Here is a 15,598-nt window from a genome sequence, read left to right as displayed (position 1 = left end):
CAATCTAGCACCGATTGTTTGCCGTACATGGAGACGATGCCCTTATTTGGAGAGAGGGGGCGTGGCCTGCGAGTTCCGTGAAGTCCTTTGTGTTGTCAAAGTAACCGGGATGGGCGGGGTCCTGGAGCGCAGCCAACGCACGAGTGGCGCTATAAAAGGAAGTGGAGGCGGAATTCCCGAACGTCGGCGAATCCTTTGTGAAGCCGCTCGGGAGCGCGAGGGCGGAGCCCCGGCGGCCGACGGCCTTTGAAGTTTCCTTCTTATTTGAGTTTAAAGGCGGGGACTTAATCCAGGGGCGGCCTCGCAGGTTCCCACAGGGGGTAAGAGGGGGCAAGAAAACAGGCTTTTTTCTTTGGAGGCTGAGCCTCCAGCCGGAGCTTCTTCAGAAACAACACAAGGGTTGTTTTTAAAGCTTTAGTCAAAGAGAGAAGATGTCTGAGACTCTCAAATTCACAAAACTGACTTAGAAAACCCAAATGGATCACATAAAGCAGTGTTTTTCAACCCCCATTTGTAATATTTATATATTTTTTTTAATTTTTTTAATTAGTACTATTTTCAATTTAACACATTTACTCTGTATTTGTAAAAAAAAAAAAACTTTAATAAACATGATTTTAAATGATTTCGAGAAAAACAATGTCTCTGGGGTCGCTGGACATTTGTGGTATCAAAACCTCTTCCATAAAGGTACAACCTTACTCCAAAAAAAAGTCACAAAATGGTAGAAGAATACACAAAATGACAACAAAAATACACAAAATGACAGAAAGATACACAAAATGACAGAAAGATACAAGAAAAGACTACAAAAATGGATTAAAAATGACTCCAAAAACCCCAAATTACAAATGAAATGCACAAAATGACTTCAGAAACACATACAATGATAATAAAAACACACAAAATGATTAAAAAAAACAAAAACAAAACTGACATCACAAAGGCACAAGATGACTCTGAAATTACACAAAATGGTAGAAAAATACGCAAAGTGATTCAGAAAACTCAAAACAACAAAAATGGGTGCAAAACATCTCCAAAAACCAAAATGACAACGCATGCGTAAAATTCCTCAATCTCCCACTGATCGTTTGCCATACATGGAGACGTTGTCCTTATTTGGAAAGAGTGGGCGGGACCTGCAAGTTTTTTGCTAAGTCCTTTGTGTTGTCAAAGTAACCGGGATGGGCGGGGTCCTTGAGCGCAGCAAACACACGAGTGGCGCTATAAAAGGAAGTGGAGGCGGTATTCACGAACGTTGGCGAATCGTGAAGCCGGCGGCCGACTGTCTTTGAAGTTTCCTTCTTATTTGAGTTTAAAGGCGGGGACTAAATCCAGGGGGAGTCTCGCAGGTTCCCTCAGGAGTGGGCAAGAAAACTGGCTTTTTTCTTGAGCTTCTTCAGCAATAACACAATGGTTGTTTTCAAAGCTTTATTTCAAGAGAAAAGGGGACCCCATGTGGGGTGGCCTGAAATTAAGAAGTAATTGGTAAAAAAAAAAAAAAAAGAAAAAAAAAACTGCTTAAAAGTGACAGTAATTCTAGAAAAAATGTCTCTGGGGTCGTCAGACATTTCTAATATCAAAATGAGGTCACGACCCAAAAAAAGGTTGGGAATCTCTGCCATAAAGTCACAAAGTTACTCCAAAAGTACACAAAGTTACTCCAAAAGTACACAAAATTACAAAAAAAATACACAAATTTAAACAGAAAACTCCAAACGACAACAAAAATGAGTCAAAAATGACTCCAGAATCCCCAAATAAAAACACAAATGCACAAAATGACTCCAGAATTACATATAATGATAAAAACACATACAAAATGACTCGGGAAACCCAAATTGACAACATAAATGCACAAAATAACAGAAAAGCACACAAAATGACAACAAAATATAGACAAGTGACTCCAAAAACCCAAAATGACAACACAAATGCATAAAAATACTCCAGAAACAGATTCAAAGACACACAAAATGGTAGAGAAATACACAAAATGACAACACAAATACACAAAATGACTCCAAAAACACATAAAACCACACAAAATGACAGAGAAATACACGTAAAGAGAGAGACAGAGAAAAAAAAAACACAACACAATATGCAGCAAAAACACACCAAAAGAGCCCACAAACACACAAAGCCAAACAATAAAGCAGCCTATGGATGATTAATCAAACGTGGCCCTGAGGTGGGGTTCTCTCTTTATTTAAAAGGGGCCCTTTACTCTAGTGTACATACTGTAGTTTTAACTTGAATATATGACTAACCTATAATTAGGAGTGAAAACATTGATGTGGTCATGGGGAGGGAGCTTCCTTTGACTTTAACTAAATACCCTTTAGGGGCCCACAGAGACACACTGACTGACTCAAGATGGTGTTTTAGGCATTTTCCAGCATTCCATGTTCCTCCGTGCCTACTGCACACTTTCCAACACCTGGGAACTCATTTTAGAAAGAGAAAAAATAGAAGAAAAAGAAAATAGAAAAAGCTTTATTGTCATTACACAAGTATAATGACATTTGAGTAGCAACTCCTTGTAATGCCGAAAACAATACATGTAAAATAACAGTATATAAATAGAATATAAAAGCCACAATAAATAACAATATAAAAATAAACACTGATTGGAATTGAATTAGTATTCTTAATAATAATAATAGAATTGAATTAGTATTCTTAATAATAATAATAATAATAAGATTTTCTTTATTTTGAAATAATAATAAATAATATTTTATTTATTTTAAAATAATAATAATAACAATAATAATAACAAATAAGAATTTCTTTATTGCATAATAATAATAATAATAATAATAATAATAATAACAACAACAAATAAATAAATAAACACAATTTTCTTTATTTTATAACAACAACAATAAATAAATACAAAAGATTTTCCTCATTTTAAAATAATTGTAATAATTCATTCACCTTTTATTTATAAGCAGTGCAAGCCGGGCATTCAGTGGTAGGGAGAACATGCAAACTCCACACAGAGCAAGCTGGCAATAGTGACCTGTGACTCCAAAAATGACAACAAAAATGCATAAAATGACTCAGAAAACCCAAAATGACAACAAAAATGTACAAAATGACAAAATAAATGGACTAAATGACTTTATCTGTGGCCATTGTGGCATTAAACGGAGGTCCAACTGTTGCAGACAGACACTCATGGAGGGTGCGGCCACTATTCGTCTCTCGCTCTCATTTCCTGAAGAGACACACAGAAAAGGCTAATAAATAAAAGCACCAAACACAAGAATGTGAAGTTGCTGAAGGTGTTTTAAAAGATGTGGCCTGGTATGACTAATAAAACAAAATGTGTATTTTCTGCATGTGTTCCCAGCTGCCCCGATCCCTCCTCTGTGAGGAGGTCTGAAAGGCTGGCCTTTGAACCGCTCTGAAAGTGATCCATGCCGTATGGACGCAGCAGATGTGGCCTAACCTGATTTGGTTACAATTCTTCCCCACAGGAAGTTCACAAAGCCAGCAGGCTCTCTTTTGTTAGTGATCTTTCTCAGAGGACCGCTAGAGCCTTTGGCCATTATGACAACAAAAATGCACAAAATGACTCCAAAAGCACACAAAATGACAGAAAGATCTAAGAAAAGACAACAAAAATGCACAAAATGACTCCAAAAGCACACAAAATGACAGAAAGATATAAGAAAAGACAACAAAAATGCACAAAATGACTTAGTAAACTCAAAAGAAGAATATAATTGCACAAAATGACAGACAGATACAGGAAAGGACAACCAATAGGCATGAAAAATACTCCAAAAACCCAAAATGACAACAAAAATGCACAAAATGACACATAAAATGATGATAAAAAAAAGGGTAGAAAAATATACAAAAGGACATTAAAACTGCACAAAATGACTCCAAAGACACAAAATGACAGAAAGATACAAGAAAAGACAACCAAAATGAATGAAAGATTACTCCAAAAACACAAAATGTCAACACAAATCCATGAAATTACTCCAGAAACACATACAATGACAATAGAACACACAAAATGGTAGAAAAGTACACAAAAGGACAACAAAATTGCACAAAATGACTCAAAAACTGAAACAAAAAAGTTTCAGTTTTTCTAAATTTATGAAATAAAAACAAGTTAACAAAAAACTTCGGCCCCATTTCTCTGTTTTTATAAGAAATGATTTTTGGTTTTTCTAAGTTGATGAGATCACTTGTTTATTCATATTTCCTATAAAAACAGAAAAACAGGGCCATTTTTAAAAAAATTTACTCATTTTTATTAAATCAATTCAGAAAAAAATGTAGTTTTCAAATAATTTGTAAATGCACTTAACTTTAACAATAACATCAGACTTATTTTAAACAAATTGTACGAATGGAATAATCGGAGAAGTTTAGAAAAAAAAAATAAGAATAAAGATATAACATTTCTGGACTACATTTCCGGTGATGCGGGATGACGTCACATCCAATTACAAGCTCAAACCTGTGGTGCATTCCCGTGATGTTAGTCAGACCATGGTTAAGATTCTCACAATAGTTGTTTGAAACGCCTTCATCAGCTGTCATCAGTAGCTGTAAATCCTTCATGTACCCAAATACTTTTGATGGAATAAACAACGGACGCGTACAAAGATTGAGTGCAAATTGTTTTGAAAACGTGTATAAAGTGTCAAAATCTGTGTAACAAACGTAACATTGAAATAAAAACTAATTTAAGACTTGTCTGTGTAAGTGTAAGTGAATTGCTAGTAGCTTTAATGTTTTATCTGAAAGCGCCATAAACGCAATAAATGAATATATTAAAATTTAAAGCGTTGCTCATCTAGTTTCCGTTGTTCCGCGAAGGCAACATCCAGTGTGCTCGTGCTTACTTCACTTCCCGGAACTAGCGGAGTTGCTATTTTTTGTCGTCTTATAAACACAAACTTTAACGCTCTGGTAAGACTATTTAACGTCTACATGTACTTCTGACTTTAACCTGTTTAAACAGCGACGGTATGTTTTGATTCCAAGCAGATTTTCGGTGAAATCCGGTTGATCCTAATTATAAGGCCGTGGTCGATGGGTGGCTAAAGCTAACGGAGCTAAAAACCGAAACACAATCTCTTTCTGTTCATGGGAGAATAAAATATAAATCATCTAGCCCAAAACTGTTTTAGGATCATTTTAGTTTGTGATTTTGTTTTCTGTTTAGCGATGATTTAAATCTTTGCTGCAAAGGAAACGATAGCTCTCAGTTGCTAATGCTAGTTAGCAGCTAGCAGGAAACTAGGGGAGGTATTAAGTACTACTGCACGTTTGTCTCACTTTAACTGGCTAACGAAGGCTTTTTTTTTTTTTTTAATTATTATAATTTTTTTTATCAAGAGTGTTCGAGTTCAGTGTAATTAATAACAAAGTACAAAAATACACCAATGTAACAAATTCAAACCATACATTTGTTAAAGACAGTCTTACATCTTATTGCAAATATTGCTTTTCGCAGCTGTTACGTTTAGTGTAACGATTTATTAAAATAATAATTTTCTAATCTCAAATACATGTCATAAAACTCGATACTATAGTTAAAAAAAGATAAACGTAACATATTTAATAGCAGTGATAATATTTGATATTAAATCCCTCTTTTCATTAGTAAAAATGAAACCGTAACATTAATGTAACACTTAATCCAGACACAATATTTAATTTAAAAATAAAAAGACTATTTGTTCATTTTACTTTTAATTTATTTAACAAAACTATTACGATACATTTATGCCATTTAAACAATAATTATATTAGCTGTAACGGAAAATATTTTATGGAAAATGTCATGGCCTAATATAAGTGTGGCTTTTGTCAAGTATTACATAAACCACGTGTTTAAAAAACTGAAAGCTGTACACACAACATATAATATACAACAAATGAAAACACAGGTTGTATTGTTTGCCACGAATAATTAAATAGTGTAAAAAATAAATAAATAAATAATGGTAAAAAAAAAAAATGCATCAATAGTAAAAAGAAATACATGAATTCTAAATATAAATAATAATAATCATAAATAATAGTAAAACGATGACAAAAGTCGACATTCCACCGATGTTAGTGCTTTTTAAAAAATTGTAAATAATAAAATAATAGTAAAAATAATAAATAATTGTAAAACTATAACAAAAATGAATAAATAATAAAATAATGATAAACATAATTAATAGTAAAATATGACGAGTCTACGTTCCACAAATGTAAGAACATTTTTTTAAAAAATATGTAAATATTCCTTTTTTTTTCTTAACACAAACTATTAAAAATCCCTACATTGTGATTGGTTGTTAATTTCCCAGCTCCTCCTCCTCCTGCAGGTGTGAGTCCCATCCCTGTCGTGGAGGATGATTGACTTCAGAGCGTGGGCAGAGTACGTGGTGGAGTGGGCGGCCAAAGACCCTTATGGGTTCCTGACCACGGTGATCCTGGCTCTCACCCCTCTGTTCATCGCCAGCGCTCTGCTCTCCTGGAAACTGGCCAAGATGATCGAAGCACGCGACCGTGAGCAGAAGAAGAAGCAGAAACGTCAGGAGAACATCGCCAAGGCCAAGAGGGCCAAGAAGGACTAGAGAACCAGGACCTGATAGGATGAGGGACGAGCCAAACATCAGGTTCACGGCCCCTCTGTAGACGCTGCTGCCTCGTCCTGGCCCCAGTGTTCCTCAGGCTCAGAGCAGGAGGACGGAAGCAGGTCCCTCTGAGGCAGACTGACAGTCAGAACTCCTCCCAGTGGGTCAGTGAGATCACGGTGGACGTCTGTACGTGACCTACAGACACGTGCTAATGTAGCACGGTGCAGCTAACGCTACTCACGCCATTCCAATGATATCATTGTGAAAGAAAGGAATCTTTTGCAACTTTTCACTGATTTAAATTAATATTTTTATTCTGAAAATAAAACTTTCATATAAATGAGGTCTTTGTTGACTTTATTATTTAACGTTTTGAATGATATCAAAGTGTTTAAACCAGGGGTGTCAAACTAATTTTGGTTCAGGGGCCAAATATGGACCAGTTTGATCTGAAGTGGGCCACAGATTTTAAGTGGTGCGAAAACAAGAATAATTTTAACATCGTTGTGCTTTAGTTTTCAATATCAGTCCCTGGAATCTTCACTTCACAACCTCTTAAACCAATTTTGGAGAATTGTTTGAGAAATTTCAAGATTTATGGCTAAAGTAAGAGTTCTTTCCACAATTTTCAATTAAAAATGACTGCTTTGGGAAAACTGTTATCCCCTAAAAATTATTGTGGAGTTTAACTAAAATTGTGAATTCAATATCTACAACTGAATTATTTGGTAGTTTACACAATAATTCATGTTTAATCATTTCTACTACAAGTTTTCATCTCGACTTATAAAATGTAAACGTGGACAACATTTAAACAATAAGTGACATATCTGTTCCTGCAGGATTTTCTCTTTTAAATTAATTGTATTTGATAATTGAAAATTGCAGTCGACCTTTTTTGGAGCCAAAGTGTCAAAACCCCAAATGTTCCATATTTCTACTAATGTTTATCGTACAAGTTTGATGCTTACATTTATGGAAAGTTAATCTCAAATGGAGTATTTTATTTTGTAAGACTGAAGCTGAACGACCTACCAGTAAAAAGATCAGTAGGGGTCAAAGTTCATGACGTCACAACAAACAAAAACATACTTTTTTTCTCTATAACTTGCCACAAATTGGGATCCAGTGCTCAGACTGGTACCATTGAACAACATTTCCTTTCAATGTGAGACATTGACCTTTGCTCAAGGTCATATTTAAGGTCAAGGTCAGTTCTGTTTTTCCTGCATTATTACTTTCAATTGAATTAGTAAAAAGAACAAACTTGTCAACAAATCTAAATATAGGAAGTCATTTTTGCCAATTTTTTAATTTTCAATTGCCAAATACGTATTTGCCTTGTGAATACAGGTCTTGCCGAGTTTATTTTCTGATCAATTATTATTTTAATTGGGGAAATGTGAAATACTTTATGGAAAATTTAGTTCTTTGAACAATTTGAGTATTTAAAATGACTGCAGTCATGATAAAAGTGTGGGAAATTTGCAATCCTCCAAATATTGAAGTGGAGTTTCATTAAATGTGTGTTTTTAGAAGTGCTTTGATATCTACAGCTGAATTATTTGGTAATTTTCACAATAATTCACGTTTTTTCTGTCTTTTTTTTTTACTTTCTCCTGCGGGTAGAATTAGATAATCTCAAGGGCAGGATTCGAGATTTATTTTTGAAATTTTTTTGTGAAATGAAACCTTAACATAATGTAAAAAAAAAAAACAAACTTGCTGGAAAAAAGCGGAGTCAAGGACACATAAAAGTAAAAAAAACAAAACATCAAAGCGATCAGCAGACGCCTCTGATTAAGACTGGCAGGGGATCAAAGTGAATTTCCTGAAAACAACAGTTGTCTGAATCGTTGACGTGTTTCATGTTTGTTTTAATCCAGCAACAACAAAACAAACATTACAGAAAGTTAAATAACACTTTATTCACCATAACTCTTGTCGTTTCCGTCAAACATACGTAAACTACTACAGAACGTGATCATCACACCAGATTTGTAACGACACCCCTGAGGAGCAGTTGGTCATCTTTGCTTCAGCCATTCATGTCATTACAACAGGAAAGTTCTAGAAACTCCTAATGGAAGCTGATTGTGATCAATGAATCTCACCTGAACTCTCCACGTTTTCAGTCTATTTTTTGGGGGAGGGGTTCCAGGAGCCAGGCTGGAAGGTGTTGGCCGTGCTGCTGGGCTCCTCATTCAGCTCCTCTTTACCAAAGGTGGACGCAGCAGCGTGACCTTTGACCTCAGTCTTCAGACCTTCCTGATGCTCTTCCTCTCTCTCCTCTACCTCCTTGGCCTTCACCTTGATCTGTTCCCTGTACGACTCGTTCTTCAGCAGCTCCTGAAGCGCACACACACACACAAACACCAGCACAAGTACAGGTCACATCAGCTCTAAAATATCCATATTTATCATAGAAGTTCATTCAGATCATTCATATAGCAGTGGTTCTCAACCTTGGGGTCGCAAGACACTGGGAGCCAGATGCCTTCAAGAAACTAAGAATATTTTCTGAACAATTTGAGCCAATTTTTCCTTATTTTTTTACCACATTCACCACTTGTCATACCCATTATTTACCAGTTCTTACTAATTCCTAATTTTTTCTGCCACTTTTTAGCCAATATTGACAATTTCAACCCTTTTTACCACTTTTTCACTTTTAACCAATTTCTGTGGTTTTTAAATCCCATTTCACCACCTTTTCCATCATTTTTGGTCACTTTGAACCCATTTCATTTCTGATTAAATGAAGGATTTCCATCTTTAAGATGACTATAATAATAATAAACGTTCCTGGATAACAGTGGATATTATTCAGATGAATAAATAAATGTGGTTATCACAGATTTGTAGAACAATGAACCATCATTTTACTGACTTTATGGATGGACCCCAAAAATCTCTCCCCTTTATTCCCCCTTATAGATGGTCCTGTCTCCACATGACTGTTCTTCAATGTTCATGTCTGTGTTCAACCACCTTCAGCTACAGTGGGGGTCCCCACTCTCTGGGACCTTTATTTTGGGGGTCGTGGGTTGAACAGTTTGAGAACCACTGGTGTATATTACAGTATTGAGACATTTATGGAAGTATCATCAGAGGAAAAGCATCATGTGTCTCTTCATAAATCGTTGGCTTTAACCAGTGGAAACAATAACAAAGTGAACACTGTCCAATGGTGGAACAGGAAGTCACTGGAGCTACAGCTAGCATTAGCCTCGCCTTAGTGCCGCCAGCCTAAGGACGGACTGGGCTCGGTTCTGTGGTGTCCTGGCACGGCTCAGGCACTGGAAAAGAGACGGGGAGGGCGACGGCCAAAAAAGCGTCTCTTAAGGGAGGGCGGACAAACATACTGAGCTGCTTTTCCAGCCTGTTAATGACAGGATTTAATCCAATCAATTTATTTCCACTTGGACCAGGAAGAGAGGGAGCGTGACAGGGGGGGTAGGGGGTACCGTGGGGGAGTGGAGCCTTGGCCACGTTAACGTCGTCCAGCTGTCGGCGGCAGCTATTGGGCAGACACCAGGCAGAACATTGGAAGAGAATGTTCTGGCAGCGTGGACAGGGAATGTCATTGGGCTGCTGGCAGGAAGGAGGACGGACAGATAGAAGCAGCTATCGACCTTCCAAGGGATTTCCTATGGACCCACATTTCAGCAGCCAACCACTTAGCAGCATTCTCCCACTGAAAAAAGGAATAAAGAGAAACACGACGAGCATTTCCATCTCAGCAACTGCCAAAAATGAGCTGAGAGAGCGGAAAAAAAGGGAAGTAAACTAGGACATGCTGTCAGTCACTGTTCCTCAGCTGCTGTTTGTCCCACAAAACCTCATGGATTAGAATGATTTTATTTCAGCAGTCTTTAGAAAAGAAAAAAACAGAACAAACAACATTCATTTGTCTAAATATAAGGCTTTAGGTCGAAGCAAAAGCTTATGCACACACTTACACTATCACAAAAACACACAAAACAAGGCTCTCTAAAGCAGGGGTTCTCAACCTTTTCAAAATAAAGGTCCCAGAGAGCGGGGACCCCCACTGTAGCTGAATGTGGTTGAACACAGACATGAACATTGAAGAACAGTCATGTGGAGACAGGACCATCTATAAGGGGGAATAAAGGGGAGACATTTTTGGGGTCCATCCATAAAGTCAGTAAAACGATGGTCCATTGTTCTATGAATCTGTGATAACCACATTTATTTATTCATCTGAATAATATCCACTGTTATCCAGGAACATTTATTATTATTATTATAGTCATCTTAAAGATGGAAATCATGGTTTTAATCACAAATAAAATGGTTCAAAGTGACCAAAAATGGTGGAAAAGGAGGTGAAATGGGATTTTAAAAACCACAGAAATTGGTTAATAGTTGTAAATTATAGTGGGCAAAAACAGACAAAAGAAAAAAAGGGTTTAAAGTGTCAATATTGGAACAATTAGTTTAAACTGGTAAATAATAGGCATGATACATCATGAATGTGGTTAAATTGCCCAAAATAAGCATTAAATATGGTGAAAAGAGATTAAAAGTGACAATAACAATAATAGGTGGAAAAGTAGTGGAAAATGTTTATGTGCTGAAAATGTCTGGAAAGTGAAATTTTTTTTTTCTTTTCTCAATATTTCATTATTATTTACCAGTTTAAACTAGTTGTGCCAATACTTTGAACCCTTTTTACCACTTTTTCTGTCTGTTTTTATCCACTCTCATTTGCAACTATTAACCAATTTCTGTGGTTTTTAAAATCCCATTTCACCACATTTTCCACCATTTTTGGTCACTTTGAACCTATTTTATTTCTGATTAAATCAAGGATTTCCATCTTTAAGATGACTATGATAATAATAAACATTCCCGGATAACAGTGGAGACGAGTCTGACTACAGGTGGGAGACAGACCGGCTGGTGTCCTGGTGCAGCCAGAACAACCTGGAGCTCAACGCTTTAAAGACAGTGGAGATGATAGCAGACTTCAGGAAGAACCCATCCCCCCTCATCCCCCTCACCCTGGGAGACTCTACAGTGAGCTCTGTGGAGTACTTCTGCTTCCTGGGGACCATCATCACTCAGGACCTCAAGTGGGAGCTGAACATCAGCTCCCATATCAAAAAAGCTCAGCAGAGGATGTACTTCCTGCGGCAGCTGAAGAAGTTCAGTCTGCCAACAAAGATGATGGTGAACTTCTACAGCTCCATCATCCAGTCCATCCTCTGCTCCTCCATCACCATCTGGTACGCTGTAGCTACGGCCAAGGACAAGGCCAGACTGCAGCGTATCATCCACTCTGCAGAGAAGGTCATCAGCTGCAATCTGCCCTCCCTCCAGGACCTGTACGCCTCCAGGATTTTGAGGCGTGCAGGAAAGATTGTGGCCGACCCCTCCCACCCCGGTCATAAACTGTTTCAATCTCTCCCTTCTGGTAGGAGGTTTAGGTCCATCAGGACCAGAACCTCCAGACACAAAAAGAGCTTCTTTCCCTCTGCCACCATCCACATGAACACACCCCAAGTCACCCACTGAACCCCCCCCCCCACCCGATCACCACCTCCATGATGACATTATCTGCTGCACTGTATATATATAAATATATATTTATCCTATTTATCCTTTATTCTCTATCCTTTATTTATCCCTCATCCTTTATATTTATCATTATTATTATTATTGTTGTTGCTGGGTTGTTCTTTGTTTTTTTTTGTTGTTTGTTTTGTGCACCAACTACCAAGACAAATTCCTTGTACTGTCCTTAAAACTGTACATGGCCATTAAAAACATTTCTGATTCTGATATTATTCAGATGAATAAATAAATGTGGTTATCACAGATTCATAGAACAATGGACCATCATTTTACTGACTTTATGGATGGACCCCAGAAAGCCTTTCAGGGTTGTTCTGGTATATTGAATGTTAAATTATATTGCTTTATCTCTCACTTGGACAGTTCTGAGTGTGATGAAGTCTGGGAGTTTTTAAAGAATAATCTGCGTTATGTATCAATCTGAATAATATTTTTTTTGCTTCATGAATAACTTCGACTTCACCGTTACATATGAAGCAGCAAATCAAAGGCCTTTCTTTCTACGTTTTCCTTCCTCGTAACCATTCCCCCGGAGTCCAACCATCAGCACAGCAGGGAGGCTGTGTGTGTGTGTGTGTGTACCTCGATGGTAGGGGGCTCCTTCCGTCTGCCTCGAATCCAGGCTGCAAGAAAAGCAGAAGAAGAAGAAGAGCAGAAATAACCAGAGTGAGAACGTTCACCTAAACACAACACGTTCCTATTCAGGAGAACAAGTGGAGACATTAAACCTGCTTTAGTGTGTGTGTGTGTGTGTCTCCCAGGACAAAGTGTGGATGTGATGTGATCCACACACACACACGTTTATTCTCTGCTTTTATTTTATAGTTTTGTGCTGAGCTGCAGCAGAGCAGATTTAAAAAGGATCCGTAAAGAAAGAGGAGCAGAGACTCGTTCCTCCTCCCTCTCACACAGGGATCTGATCTTTTTCTCCTGTTCTTATTTACACAGTGATGAAAATGCATGAGGGATGGGGGGCGACGCAGGATGAGATGAGGGGCTTTAAGGTGGATGAATCCAGTCTGAGACACACGGAGCACTTTGTCAAACACTATTTTCCTGCTACGCTCGTACTATAACACACGCAGAAGGTTTTTCTTTGATAAACTCGTTCCCGGCACCACCGTGTTCAGGATTCAGAATTTTTAAAAAAACAACATGAAAATGATCATTTTCAGAAGGAAAGTTGTCGTGTGCTGGACGCTCTGTTGTTGATGTTGGTTATTTTGTGTGTTTGTGGTGTTAAATGGAACATTGGCTACGTTTATATGAGAGTTTTAATGCAAAATAAAAGTTAAATCATCTTTAAAAAAATGACCTTGTAATGTTTTTCTCTTTTCTTTTTACATTTCTTTCCACCTTTTTCCTTTTCTTTTTCTTCTCTTTTCCCCATTTGTTTTCCATTTTTCTTCTTTTATTTTATTTTCTTGTTCTTCTTTTTCTTCCCAAAAACAAAAAACCTTGTAAACACCAAATTCCAAATAAAAATGGTCATTCGAATTAAACTTAAATCCAAATAAAGTGGCTGGTTTATTGTGATTTTAATTCAGAATTAAATAATTCCTTCTGTACATTTAATTCAGCTTTAAATTACACATACAGTACATAGTTAAAAATCATTAAAATATGTTGTATATTAACTATATCTCTCAGTTCTCTTCAGGACGCACACACCTAAAATATTAATACCAATATAGTCATTGATTAGGAATCCTAACAAGGAAACTAAGAGATGAGAAACTAATTAGATGATAAATAATATTGTTTAGTGTATTTTACAGCTGATTTAAGACATGGGTCAAACTGACACGTTAGCATTAAAGATGCTAACAGAAAGCTAACACGAAAGGAAAGCTACGTTTTATGGGCTTATTATTAATTAAAGGCTCAGTAATTGTGATTCATTGTAATTGAATTTTAATAATTGAGAATGTAATTGCAATTGACTTTCTGAGGGGGAATAATAATTGTCATTTTAACTGTAATTGGAAAAAATACTGGTCAAAGTAATTATAATTGAGTTGTAATTGAACATGGATAATTAATGACGTAATTGTAATTGAAAATGTAATTGACCCCCTACCCTAGAATACTTTAATTCTGATTTGTTTAATTCAGAATCATTAATTCACATAATGTAATCGTAGTTAATGTAGTTAATGGATTACCTTCCCACTCTATTGGTATGCTGCCTTCCATGTACTCGCATTCAGAGGTAGTGGCTGCTTCCACCGTCCGCTTGGCACGGAGCAGCCTTCCTGTGGGGGGGGGGGGGGGGGGGGGGGGGGATGGAAGTGAAACAGATCCTCAAAAATGATGCATGCAAACAGGAGACGATGACGCTGAGATGACAGGCTGAGGAGGAGAAACCTCGGGCCCTCGTCCCTCAGATCTACACAAATCTGGGCTAAGCCTTTATGTAAATCAGCCCCCCCTCCGTTTTAAACCCAACCAATCACAGCCTTCCCCTCACCTCCAATCAGAGCGCTCGGGCTATAACAATGCCCTCCAAAATCAACATCAAGCTGAGCAGGAGACAAAAGAGGTCAGATATCAGAGAGAAGAAGAGGCTGTGTGGAATATTAAGTGAAGCCGTTTCTATCCGTACGCAGAGCGTCACGCCCCACAAAACCAAACCACCGCCAATTATTCTGGTCAAATGTGCTGATTGGACAAGTTTGCCTGGCACGGTGACATTGTGTGTGTGTTTGTGTGTGTGTGTGTAATCAGTGCTGTGTGGCTGCAGGTATCTGTACGTCTATCCATCACTTCCATCCTTCAGAGGAATGATGAGGCAGGGAAGGGGGCTGTGGGGGGGTGATGATGCATGGCCAAACGTGCGGCGGCTGAAAGGAGAGAGAGAGAGAGAGAGAGAGAGAGAGAGAGAGAGAGAGAGAGAGAGAGAGAAGGAAAAAAAAAAACAAACACAGACAATCCGTCAGGATTCCGTCACACTTTCACTTTCTCTGCTGCAGATGACTGGACGTGGACAAATGCCTCAGACGGATGGCCCTAATGCTTACTGCAGCCGTGACGGATCGTCACGGCAACGGAAAGGATGAGTGATGAGTAAAAGTGGATGGAGATGGTAGAAGTGGTGGAAAGGGTTTATAAGTGCTGAGAATGTCTTGAAAGTGGAAAAAAAATGTGAAGAAAAGTCATTGAAATGTGATGGAGAAATGTCAGAAATGGGAGTAAAGTAGCAAAAATACATTAAAAGGAGCAAAAATATGGCTTCAGCTCCAGGTGGTCACACAGCTTCTAATCCATGGATGAATGGGTGAACAGACCGCTGTACGTGTTGACGGCCTGATGTCATCGTCAACAAAGACGCGTTCGGCATCAATGTCTGATCACTAGCAGTGTGACTCTGAAGTGCT

At 37.7% G+C, this 15,598-nt stretch overlaps 2 protein-coding genes across 3 annotated transcripts in view; one reads left to right on the top strand and one right to left on the bottom strand.

Annotated features, from left to right (window-relative positions):
* Nucleotides 1–4,821: 4,821 nt before the first annotated feature.
* smim15 (small integral membrane protein 15) lies at nt 4,822–6,962 on the top strand. The gene is made up of 2 exons (XM_028457218.1): nt 4,822–4,953; nt 6,366–6,962. Exon 2 carries the CDS (start codon nt 6,393–6,395, stop codon nt 6,615–6,617), a length of 225 nt encoding a protein of 74 aa, XP_028313019.1. The 5' UTR covers nt 4,822–4,953; nt 6,366–6,392; the 3' UTR covers nt 6,618–6,962.
* Nucleotides 6,615–15,598, bottom strand: part of ndufaf2 (NADH:ubiquinone oxidoreductase complex assembly factor 2) — a 31,442-nt gene continuing 22,458 nt past the window's right edge. The window contains exons 2-5 of one of the 2 annotated variants that reach the window (XM_028457216.1): nt 14,387–14,476; nt 12,804–12,844; nt 8,735–8,969; nt 6,615–6,745 (exon numbers count right to left, since the gene is read on the bottom strand). In XM_028457216.1, the coding sequence (XP_028313017.1) occupies nt 8,757–8,969; nt 12,804–12,844; nt 14,387–14,476 (344 nt within the window). In that variant the 3' untranslated portion in view covers nt 6,615–6,745; nt 8,735–8,756. Of the gene's footprint in view, nt 6,746–8,479; nt 8,970–12,803; nt 12,845–14,386; nt 14,477–15,598 lie in introns of those variants that run through there. The other variant, XM_028457217.1, reaches the window with a different exon arrangement.

This window comes from Gouania willdenowi, chromosome 9 (genome assembly GCF_900634775.1).
Source record: "Gouania willdenowi chromosome 9, fGouWil2.1, whole genome shotgun sequence".
Lineage (NCBI taxonomy): Eukaryota > Metazoa > Chordata > Actinopteri > Blenniiformes > Gobiesocidae > Gouania > Gouania willdenowi.
This window is presented reverse-complemented; position numbering and strand designations above follow the sequence as displayed.